The sequence below is a fragment of the Ailuropoda melanoleuca genome, chromosome 1 (assembly GCF_002007445.2).
Source record: "Ailuropoda melanoleuca isolate Jingjing chromosome 1, ASM200744v2, whole genome shotgun sequence".
NCBI lineage: Eukaryota > Metazoa > Chordata > Mammalia > Carnivora > Ursidae > Ailuropoda > Ailuropoda melanoleuca.
The window spans coordinates 14977251-14989998 of NC_048218.1; the positions used below are offsets into that span (position 1 = coordinate 14977251).

Below are 12748 nucleotides of genomic sequence, written 5' to 3' on the forward strand. Positions count from 1 at the left end.
TGTCTCCAGATTTTAACCAGGGAATTATCTAAGTGGAGGCTTAATTTTTCCTTCCCGAGGCATTTGGTGGTTTGGATTTTGTAAATCTCTTCTCTCTCTCCCCCAGCCCCATATGTATGTAATACATTTTTATTAGAAAAGGTGCTTATTACAGGAAATGTAGAACTAACTGGATTTAAAACCCACCCAGAAGTCTGCCCCCAGGAAGATAATATTAAATTTTGGTTTTACATTTTATTTTCTAGCATAACATTTTTTTTAATTTTATTTATTTGACAGAGAGAGAAACAGCGAGAGAGGGAACACAAGCAAGGGGAGTGGGAGAGGGAGAAGCAGGCTTCCCGCTGAGCAGGGAGCCAGACGTGGGGCTTGATTCCAGGATGCTGGGATCGTGACCTGAGCGGAAGGCAGACGGTTAACCCCTCTAGTATATTATTTTTGCTTATGGGTATATGTGATATTTTCTTTTTTAAGCAGTTAAATCATACTGCACATGCTGTTTTGTATCTGCCTTCTTTCACTAAACAATAGATTTTAAAAGTCTCTCTGACAGGTTTTTTGACATTTTCAAAGAGCATTGTATATAGCTGAGTATACTGTATTTCATCAATTCACTGTTTTGATTATGATGCTGTGGTTTGGAGTGGTGGGGTTCAGAGATCAAGAAAGAATTCTTGAGAAGTCTTTGGTGCAAATGGTGGCTTTATTAAAGCACAGGGACAGGACCCATGGGCAGAAAGAGCTGCACTGGGGTTGTGAGGAGTGACTGATTATATAAGATTTTGTATCCTACCGAGGGGAGAGTGACGTTAGGGCTCCAGGAAACTGAGTCTATAGGTTCCTGGAGATTGTTTTTTTTTCCTTGTAAATCATTAAGACAGTTGCAAACTGATGGAAACTCCTGTCCTAAGTTGACTGTGATCTCTATCAGTTAACCACTTGTTTTTTTTCCTTTCCTTTGTTCCTGGGCAGTCAAGAGTGCCTGAGGAATGTCACACATATCCCAGCGGTGGGAGTTGCAGTTTTTGTGCTGTAGTGTTCCACTTTGCTCTCAGCTTGTCTTTTGCTCCCTAATCAATGATTTTCCATTTTTGTTTTGTTCTGTTTTTGTTTTTGTTTTCCAATCAAGAAAGCTACTCTGAGCATCCATTATGTCTTCTTGTTAGATTTCCAAAAGTGGAAATTCACTCTTAAGCCCTGGGTTTCTCTTGTCAAATTTCTCTTATGAAGGGTTAAGAAATGAAAATTTCAATTCTTCTGAAATTTCCTTTTGTCTAGATTTTTATCAATGAAAAATCTACATTTTATGTTACCTCCATTTGACTTTTAGTGTGGGTCAATTATATTTCCTTTGTGGTAAATGCCTATTTATGCTTTACTTATTTTTACTTAAATGGACAACCTTAAAATATTTATTTGTAAGCATTTTTTTAACACCAAGCATATTAGCCCTAGTTAATGTTGCAGATATTCCCGTTTGTCTATTTGTTTTTTTCTGACATAGGAAAAAAAATCTTAATTTAATGTATTTAAATCCATCAGTAGTTTTCTTATGGTTTTCGTTCTTTGGATCATCTGGGAAGTCTTTCTGTTGGTTCAAAACCTTGGGGAGCTTCCCAGGTGTAATCTGAGAGGACACACCTCCCCCCCTCCACTGGGAGGGCAGGGAGGGAAGGAAGAGGCATGCCACTCCAGAGTACTAGGTGGCATGTGGTTTTTGTTTGTTTTGTTTTGTTTTACAGGAGAATCATAGGGGGAAATAAAGATGCTTTTGAAACAAGATATTTTTAGCCTTAGCCTTAAGCTGTTTCCCCTTAGTTTTGAAATATGCCCGGGAATCTTTGTTGTTCTGTAGAAGGAAAAGAAGAAATCCTTTTCTCCCAACATCTTATAAAGGCCCTTCTGTTCGGTCCAATTTGCTAACCTAGGTCACTTACCCACCCATGGACCAAGTTGACGTCCCACCTTCTTGATCTGTACTGATTGGATGTTTTGTCCTGGAACTAAAAATGAGTTTCTCTTTCCTAGAATCATGATTATATATTGTTATAGGTATATACCTGAACAAAATTTGTACATTGAGTGGCAAAACTAGAGGGAGTCATATTTGGTGGAAACTTGTTTATTGTGCACTTTAAGAATACTCTAATCTTTTTGATTATTTGCCTTTTGATCTCAAAACTTGAATTTTTGTTGCTTCAGGGAGGTAGTCATATTTCCTTGTTGCCTTTTTAAGCCATATTATGGTAATTTGGAATACATTTTCAACAACTCTCTGTTAAAGAATGATAATATATTTTAGGCGGAATAATAGAGAAAATAAGCTTTATTTTTTAAAGGAACAATCAAGTGAGTACAAAATTAGAAGATGCCAGGGTGCCTGGGTGGCTCAGTTGGTTAGGCATCTGCCTTCAGCTTGGGTCATGATCTCAGAGTCCTGAGGTTGAGCCCCACATCAGGCTACTTGCTCAGTGGGGAGCCTTCTTCTCCCTCTCCCTCTGCTTGCCGCTCCCCCGACTGTGCTCTCTCTCTGTCAAATAAATAAATAACATATATTTTTTTAATTTACTTAGTATGATTTTTATTCTGTATGTGTTGGTGACAAAGATAATGCAAGCAGAATAAATCCACTTTTTCAGAGTTACAAAACGTAAGACCAAAGGCCAATAATCAAGAAAGTCTGCTATCTAAAATTTATTAATTGTATGATGAGAATCTTTAATAAATCTGACCCAGGTAAATAAATAATTGGGATCTACAATACCAAAGTATTATATTCTTAACTTTTCAATGCACTTATTTAGGCTTAAAAGAAATACACTCAGGGTTTTTCATCTTTCTGTATTTTAATAATTTCTTTAAATATTCAGCCAGTTTTAGGCCTTTTGGTATTATAAAAAGTATAAAAACAAGCAGCTTTCTCCCATTAGTCCATCTTACTTCCACACCATGTATTGTGACATACTAATTACCTTATAGCTTGAGACATTGACCCCTGGTAAGTGGCAGTTTTAATAAACAAAGGGAAATTACATAGGAGGTTTTCTTGAGTGGCAGCAAGATGAATGAGTCCCCACACCAGCCTGCCAAATCTTAAAAGTTAATATAAAGAGGTTTTAACTAGGTTCAGTCACATATACTTTGCAGGAGTTCTTAACATCACATCATTACCTCAAGGCTGGGTCCTTGGATCAGTCTCTGGGAGCAAGAAAGGCAAATGGAACCCACATTTCAAGGGACGGGGCAGACGGGGGGCGAGGAGCCCCCCAGTGCCTGGGTCCAGCTCATGGGTCAACCAGGAGTTATTTCTTTTCCATGACCTTCCCCAACACTTTCCCTACACCAGGATGATAATAAAATATATCTATTTATATAACCTTGTAATTTTGTTTGTTTTAAAAATCTTGTGAAAGGAGTGCCCGCCTGGCTCGGTCAGTAGAACATCTTTCTTGATCTTGGGGCTGTGAATTCAAGCCCCATGTTAGGTGTGGAGATTGCTTCAAAAAAATCTTGTGAAAAAGATATGCAACATTCATTCTATTTATCAATGAATACCTATTTACCTTGTACAAAAAGGTAAAAAGAATAAAACAATGAACAGTCACAGTCTTGCAACCCAGTTTAAGAAATAAAACATTACCAGTGTAGTTGAAATCTGCTTGAGTACCTTTGCTTATTACAACAATCCTTGGCAGATTAACCCCACCCTGAAAGTATTTATCATTCCCATACATTTCTTTGTACTTTTGTGACATACGTGTCTATCTCTATGCAACATCTTATGGCTACATTTTTAATGTTCAGTCATCAGCAATTCATTTTAGAGTGCTGCATGAAATAGGTATTTAAGTTGTTTCCTCAAAAAGTAACCAGTTGTTCCAATGATATTTGTTGGACAATCCACATTCTTCAGAGGGTTGAGATGCCACTTTTAGCAGAGCCTGAAAGGGGGCTTCTGAATGTGCCATTCTGTTTCACTATATATTCCTAACCAATGCTGTTTGGATTGTTGTGACAATATGTTACATTTTAAAGTTTGTTAGGATGAATAATTGTTTTCTGTTTGCTTTTCAAAATATTTTTAGCTATTCTTCATATGTATCAGTTCAAGTGAGCTTTTGAGATAGTTTTGGGATACTTAAAAACAAAATCTTGGGGCACCTGGGTGGCTCAGGCAGTTAAGTCTCTCCCTTTGGCTCAGGGCATGATCTTGGAGTGCAGGGATCGAGCCGTGTCTGGGCTCAACCTGCTTCTCCCTCTCCCTCTGCTGCTGCCCCTGCTTGTGCTCTCTGTTTCTGTCTCTCTTTCAAATAAATAAATAAATAAATAAATAAATAAATAAATAAATAAAATCTTTTTTAAAAAAATGACGCGTTTGGCAAATTATGAACACAGTGGCATGACAACTTGGAGGGGTGGGCTGGAGCCATGTAATACATGACCTTATAGGCCATGTTTTAATTGGAAACTCCTCTGGCTGCAGCATGTATGTTAGATTGAAGGTGGGATGCACATTTGCAGACCCGTGAGGAGGCTACTGCCAAGGAATGATTCTTGGCTTAGACAGCGGAGATGGAGATGGAGATTGAAATGTGGGTACATTTGGGGGCGCCTGGATGGCTCAGTGGGTTGGGTGTCCCACTCTTGGTTTCTGCTCAGGTCATGATCTCATGGGTCGCGGGATCAAGACCTGCCTCGGGCACCTGGCTCCGTGCTCAGTGGGGAGTCTGCTTGAGGATTCTCTCCCTCCACCCCTCCCCTTGCTCTCAATCTTTCTCTCTCTCTCTCTCAGAAATAAATAAATAAATAAATAAATAAATAAATAAATAAATCTCTTTAAAAAAAAGAAATATGGATACATTTGGAAGATACTTAAGGGGTTAAGTTGTTAGGATTTTATAATCTACTGAATAGAGGTACAGGGAGAGAGTGATAGTAAGGTTTATTCCCACAAGTGTGGCTTGTGAAGGTGAATTTATTGTGGTGCATTTTACCACAGTAGACAATACAAGACAACGAAGCGTGGGGTAAAATAATTCCATTTTGATGAATTTGAGTTTGAGTGCCCAAAATACATTCAAATTAAGCCTTCTAATAGAAATGTGTACATCGGTCTTTGTTGTAAAAAGGTCTGGACTGCATATAAATTTAGGCAAAAAGCTGTGAATATGGATGGAATTGCATAGGCAGAAACTATGGATGAAGAGAGCAAATGGCCTGAACAGAATCCTGTGGGACTCCAATATTCAATATTTGAAAACTCCATGGAAGCAAATGAGTCATCAAAGAAAACCAAAGAAAGGAAAGTTAGGAGGAACAGTCTGAAAGTATGGTATCAGAGTAGTGTAGAGAGTATTTTATAGGCACACTCAAATTGCTGCCCCTAGCACTTACTTCACTGGATTTGTTGAAGCAAATCTCAGGCATTGTTAACTTTTCATGTGTACAAGCTTCAATGTGTATCTTTACAAGACAAAGCCTCTTTTTTTTTAAACATAGCCAAAATACCTTTGTCACACCCCCCAAATTGTTAACAACCATTCTTTTTTTTTTTTTTTTTTAAGATTTTATTTATTTAATTTGACAGAGATAGAGACAGCCAGTGAGAGAGGGAACACAAGCAGGGGGAGTGGGAGAGGAAGAAGCAGGCTCATAGCGGAGGAGCCTGATGTGGGACTCGATCCCAGGACCCCGGGATCACGCCCTGGGCCGAAGGCAGACGCTTAACCGCTGTGCCACCCAGGCGTCCCGTCAACAACCATTCTTTAATGTCACCAAATATCCAATATATGATCACATTTCCCCAATTATCTCAGAATTTTTTAAGTTTGTTTGAATCATGATTCAAACAAGAGCCACACTTGCATTTGGTTGATAATGTCTCTTTAGTCTCTTTCAATCTGTCCCCTTTCTCTTCCTTCTCTTCTCTCTCCTCCTGCTTGTACGTCTGCAATGTATTTATGAAACTGCTTGTCTTGTAGACTTTCTCACATTCTAGATTTTGTTGATTGTGTCACTGTTCTTTAATAGCACTCATTGCTACTAGGTTTGCCATTGTTTCCAGACCTTTTCAGGAAACAAAGAAGGAAAATACTATTAAAAAACATGCTACATACATACATATAAGAGTTCATACTAATTTTTCTATTTCAAATTTATACATTTTATTTTAAACTTTGTTTTTTAAGTAAGCTCTACACCCAAGGTGGGGCTTGAGCTTTCAACCCCAAGATCAAGAGTGGCATGCTCTACCAACTGAGCAAGCCAGGCACCCCATCTTAAACCTTTTTGATTTTATATTTATATCTCTTTTCTGAGTTCCTAATGGTATTAACATAATTACATATTTGTTTTTAATATCAAATATGAATTTGGATAAAAACTCATCCTTTTTCATGTAGACTTCTGAGTTTTGACAAATGCTTATATTTGTAACCTTAACCAAGATACAAGTATTTTCATCACCCCCCAAAATTCTGTGTACCTTTATAATAATTACTTATTTGATTTGATTTCAAAATAATAGTTCTGATATTATTATGCTATAATTATTGAAAATAGCTTAAGAATTTTTTGAAGTTCATTTGTAAGATAGATTTCACACAGGTATAAAGTCAAATGAATGTGTACTGAAATAATTCCTCTTTGTGTTACCAAGCCATCAACTTTACTGATGTACAGGTGTATTTGCTTCATTTTGCTTTTATTTTTTAGGGAGAGTTTTTAAAATTTTGATTTATTTTTATGCTAAAATCATGTGAAATGTTTACTTGATTCTGAATTCCAGTCTACAGAATAAGCTATATTCAGAGAAGTCTAGAGCTCAGAGGAGGTGTCCCACGGAGCTAGGAATCAGACCTCTGAGGGGGAAGTTCCTGCCTGGCTGCTCAGTTACTAGTACCCCTGAGGCGCACAATAAGGGTGGTCGATTATTGAAAAAAAATGCAGAGTGATACCAAATTGATGCTGCCAGGGCAAAGCACCACTGCTGGGATGATGCTAAGAGAATGGACCAAGTCGCTTCTCCTTCTTGTTTCAGTCTCCTTCTAGCCCCAACTGTGGATGGAACCTAACAGGAAGCCAGCTGAATACAGGAGAAATAGTTTGCAGAGTATCAGTATCATGGAGTTGAATATACAGGGTGAGTATGTGGATATGAGAGACAATAACTAGCAATGTGTGCTTATGTTTCTCCAATGTCATTGAGAATCAAAATCACTTGGTACAAGATCTTAGTACAAGTACATTTCAAAGTTTATTAGACTTTTTTTAAAAGCCACGTTGAACAATTTTGATATGAAAAGGGGGGGATCTAAAGAACACTGCCTGGAGCACTACTTCTCAAATTTTAACAATACCTGGGAATCTTGTTAAAAATGCAGAATCTGGGGTGCCTGCGTGGCTCAGTAGGTTAAGCTTCTGACTCTTGATCTCAGCTCAGGGCTTGATCTCAGGGTCCTGGGTTCAGCACCCCTCCCCCCCTTGGGCTCCACGCTGGGCATGGAGCCTCTTTTTTAAAAAATCCAGAATCTGATTCAACACTCCTAAGGTGGACCTGACAGTCTGCATTTTTTTTTTTTAAGATTTATTTATGTATTTGAGAGAGAGAGAGAGACAGAGCACAAGCAGGAGGGGCTGAGGGAGAGGGTGAGAGACTATGAAGCCCACTGGCGCTGAGCACAGAGCCAGAGGCGGGGCTCAATTCAATGATGCCCAGATCAGGAACAGCGCAGAAACCAAGAGTTGGTGGCTTAACCAACTGCGCCACCCAGAGGCTCCTGGACATTTCTAGTAAACGCCCAGGTGATGCTAATGATTGCATTTTAGGTCAACCATTTCCCAGTTTTCACAACCACTACCATGTCATTCTTCTGCTACCTTTATGTGAAAATGCTCCTACTACGGGTCATTCCAATTTCCCACCCTCTAAGAGGGAAACAAATCCCGCTCTCAAAAAGCGGGAAAAGACAGGATTTGAAGCCTCAGGGCTCATGCTTATCTTCCTATTGGGCACGGATGACGTCACTCAGACAGGCGTGGCTCTAGTTGTGACGCTTCCCCCGGCGGATGGGGAAGGACGCGGCTGGAGGCGGGAGCGGAAGTGGGGCCGCAGGAGGGTGGGGTGGGTGGCGGAAGGGGAGGGCCGGGGAAGTCGCTCTAGTCGGCCTTTTTCCGGCGCAAGGGGCCGGAAGTTGTGGCTCGGCCGTGTCAACCAGGGGGCTGCGGGCTGAGAGTGCGTCTGAGACCGCGACCATGGGCGGGAAGAACAAGCAGCGGACCAAGGGGAATCTGAGGGTGAGTACGGAGGGGCTCGTTGGACTCGGGAGTCCTCATCTCACAGCAGCTGGCTCTACCACGCGCACGTCCGGAGGGCGTGTGGAGCACGGCTGTAGGGAGGCGTGTGTTTGCGTGTGAGTGTGACCTCTCTGTTGTGTAGGCGTCCTCGAACGGGGTGGGTTGTCTCTGAGCAGACTGGGGATTTGTGAGAGAAAAGATGTTCCATGCCAGAACTCTCTCCACCCGAGCACACACCCTACAATTTCCATTAAGAAATGGTTCAGTATCCGTTTCAACTGGAAGGTTACCTGGCCGGGCTAGCGGGGGTGGGGGTGGGTGGCACTGGGAACAAGGGAGTTGGGTAGAAAACATTTAAAGTGAGCCTGGTGTGCAAGGCATCTCGGGTCATGTCGCTCTTTTGCTCAAAAACCTGCTGGGGCTCCCCAGATTCCTCGGGGGTAAAGGCCAAATCCCTTACAATGGTATACATGGTATGTGGTCACCCTCTGGCCCCTTCCCTTCTCTGGCACCATCTTCAGCTTCCTCGCTCGCTCCATCCAGCCACACTGACATCCTTACCGATCCTTGACCTTGCCTGACAGGCTCCCTAATGCTCTTTTGTTAGGCGGCTACAAATTTTGCCTGAGACAACCCAGTGAGGTCTGTTATGATCGCTCTATTTTAAATTGTAGCCCTCCTCCCACTCCCTGTGCTCCTTTCCTGCTTTATTTTACTCCTTTGCACCTAGGACTTCTCACATACTATGTAATTTACTGTCTCTCTTCATTTACTGTCTTGCTTCACTGAGCTGTGTTATGAATGCAGGTGTTTTTATCAAGGCTGTTGTCCTAGGAGCCTGGAACAATGGCTAGCATATAGTAGAAGCTCACTACTTATTTTTAAAAATTATTTATTTATTTATTTATTTATTTATTTATTTATTTATTTGAGAGAGAGAGAGGCCACAAGCAGGGAGAGCAACAGAGGGAGAGGGGGAAGCAGGCTTCCTACTGAGCAGGGAGCCCACCACTCTGGGCTGGATCCCAGGACCCTGGGATCATGACCTGAGTGTAAGGCAGATGCTAAACAACTGAGCCACCCTGGTGCCCCTAAATACTTGTGTAAAGAAGACCCCAAAGTGGATTAAACTTATGATTAGGGATGTTATAATGATATATTTTTATGGTATTAGGCTTATTATGGCACAGTCCAATTTTATGAGAGTGCATTTTTCCTGTTTCTGATTAAATTCTAGTGATATTAGTACAACATTTTCTTAGATCTGTCACTCTGTTTTTGGTATATAGTACCAACTGTAATAATAGTAACTTGCCTTGTGCTGGTACTGTGTTAAGCACTTTACTTGCATTCTCATTTATTTTATTTAAACAATTTTTTGTTTTTTTTTTAAATATTCCAAATACGAGGATAAGTTGCAAAAATATTAGACTGACAAGCCATATGTTTTTTACCTAGATTCACTAGTTGTTAATATTTGGTCACACTTGTTTTCTTTCTCTAAATATATGTATTTTGCTGGACCATTTGTGAATTAGTTGTATATATCATGACATTTAACTCCTAAGTACTTCAACATGTACATTTGAAACAAATGCCATTCTTCTTCATAACCATGAACAATTACAACATGCAGAAAATTTAACTTTAGTATACTACTACTGTCAAATAATATAAAACATTGTAATCAGATTCCTATAGTCATCTCAGTAATGTTCTCTATAACTTGTTTTTAGATATAGCATTTTTAAAAACACCTACGGTGCAATCAGGGATTGAGTGATTCCATTCATTTAACCATTTAGCTCTAGGTAGTTTTCCTGTAGGGTTTTTTCTTTTCTGTTTCTTTTGAGGGCAGTTCTTTTACGACAGGGACAATTTGGAAAAGTCTAGGCCAGTTGTTTTGCTTAATTTAGAATTGTCTAATTGTTCCTTATGGTTAGTTTCAGGTTCAACAGTTTTTGACAGGAATGCTTCATAGATGATGTATCATCTTCAGTGCATCAGTATGCACATGATGCTTGTTTGTCCCATTATTGGTGTTATTTAATCACTTGGTTAAGGTGATGTCCATTGTAAAGGTATCTTTTTCTATTGGTTATTGACAGATAACATAGGGAGTGGTATTTTGAGACTGGGAATAATCTGTTCTCTCACAGGCTTTCATCTAATGGTTTTAGCATCCTTTGGTGATTCTTGCTGGAATCAATTTTAATAGTTTAAAAATTTACGTTTAATTTTGACAACCCAAGTAATACTCTTTTCTCATTTTACAGATGATGGTACTGAGGCTTAGAGAAATTAATTTACCTAAACTCATGTAGCCTGGGGAAGTTGCTTAATTGAGATTGGAACTTTAGAATGGCATTCTTTCATTCAACAGAAGACTGAGTACTGAATGCCATGTACTCAAAGATCATAGACGGCTGTTTTTCTTGAACTATTAATTTGATGATAGACATATAAGTGAGCAAATGATTATAATATATTAAAGAATTATGATATAGGTATGAGTAGAAAGAAAATGGGGAACAGAAAAAGAATGGTAATTGACCTGAGGGAGGCAGGCATTGAAAACACGAGTGTGTTTTGAAGGATGAGTAGAAGTTTGTCAGGCAGTGAAAAGGAAGAAAAGGTTTTCAGGTGGAGAGAAAAGATTACACAAAGATCCAATCGTGAAAGGCATAGCATACTCAGAGATCTGGGAATTCGCTTTGGGACTGGAATATAAGTGGTGGTAGCAAAATTGGGAGAGGAGAGGAGGAACTCTGACAAGGGAAGAAAAGAGTGTCAGGAGTTAAGCGTGGGAAAAGCTAAGGCCAGATGGGGAAAGACCTTGTAAGTCTTCCTGAGTTTGGCTTTTAAACTCTAGACTCAGGATTGCCACCTCTGCTACTTCTAGAAGACGGGTACAAAAGACTGAAGTAGGTGTAGTATAAGAAATTAACTTCCAGAAATAGAATCAAGGTTCTTAATTTTTGAACTAGCATTTAACATGCAGTGGAGGAAGTAACAAACAGTACCTTTATTTTAAAACTCAAAGTAGACATTGAATAAAAGATACAATTTGTATATTTTTGAAATAATTTGTTGCTTTAAAATTGGAAGTTGCAAATCTGATACCTTTTCTTCTGTAGGAAGGTATCACTATCAACTTGGATATTTCAGGTCAGTTCAGAATTCAGTCTTGACTCCTTTAGCTTTTTTTTTTTCTTTTTTTTGTTTTTAATACACGACCCTGACATTAAGACGAGCTGAGATCAAGAGTGGGATGCTTGACCAACTGAGCAATCCAGGCACCCCTTGACTCCTTTAGCTTTTAGCATTAATTTTTATACTATTTCATTATTCTGTTTTATTAAAAAACTGTTTATAAATGATGTTATAGATAAAATTCTGATGTCCTACTGTTATCATATTTAGTTTTCAGAAATATATTATAGTTCACTAAATTCTATTGTAGCTGTTTGTTTATGTACCAGTATTGAGAAGGGTGAACTGAATAATGTTAGTTCATTTTAAGAAAGTTCTAAAATAGAGAACCTTTTTTGAAATCAGTCTTAAATGCTGCTGTTTTGAAAAAAAAATGTAATTCAGGTTATCATTTTCATTTCTGGTCAGTCATTTCAGTTTAGAAAGTAGTCCAGATTATTTCTTGACAAATGAGTTTTCCAAACGCAATTTTGCTAAGTATGAGCAAATTGAATCACACGTTTGGATGGCCCTTTCATCCACTCATAGAAAGACATCAGAAACAGGTGAATTGGGGCGCCTGGGTAGGGTAGTCGTTAAGCGTCTGCCTTCGGCTCAGGGCGTGATCCCGGCGTTCCAGGATCGAGTCCCACATCGGGCTCCTCCTCTGGGAGCCTGCTTCTTCCTCTCCCACTGCCCTGCTGTGTTCCCTCTCTCGCTGGCTCTCTCTCACATAAAAAAAAAAAAAAATCTTTAAAAAAAGAAAAGAAACGGGTGAATTAATTAATTATTTAAGGAACAGGTGAATTTAAATGGATTGTAATGTCATCCTGGACATTGAACTGAGGCATTTTCTTTCTTTTTTTTCTAAGATTTTATCTAAAATCTAAAAGAGAGTGCGTGTGAGCAGGGAGAGAGGGAGAGAGAGAGAATCGCAAGCGGACTCCACGCTGAGCATGGAGTCCAATGCAGGGGTTAGTCTCACAACCCTGAGATCATGATCTGAGCTGAAACCAGCAGTCGGAGCTCAACTGACTGAGCCACCAAGGCGTCCCAGAGGTTTTTTTTTTTTTTTTTTTAAGATTTTATTTATTTATTTGACAGAGATAGTGACAGCCAGTGAGAGAGGGAACACAAGCAGGGGGAGTGGGAGAGGAAGAAGCAGGCTCCCAGCAGAGGAGCCTGATGTGGGGCTCGATCCCAGAACGCCGGGATCACGCCCTGAGCAGAAGGCAGACGCTCAACGACTGCGCCACCCAGG

General features: G+C 39.7%; 1 protein-coding gene across 2 annotated transcripts in view; it reads left to right on the top strand.

The window, feature by feature from the left end:
- The first annotated feature begins 8146 nt into the window (after window positions 1-8146).
- LTN1 (listerin E3 ubiquitin protein ligase 1) overlaps window positions 8147-12748 on the top strand; it is a 65242-nt gene continuing 60640 nt past the window's right edge. For both annotated transcript variants that reach the window (XM_011227352.3, XM_011227353.3), the window contains exon 1: window positions 8147-8295. In XM_011227352.3, the coding sequence (XP_011225654.1) occupies window positions 8254-8295 (42 nt within the window). In that variant the 5' untranslated portion in view covers window positions 8147-8253. The remainder of the gene's footprint in view (window positions 8296-12748) is intronic.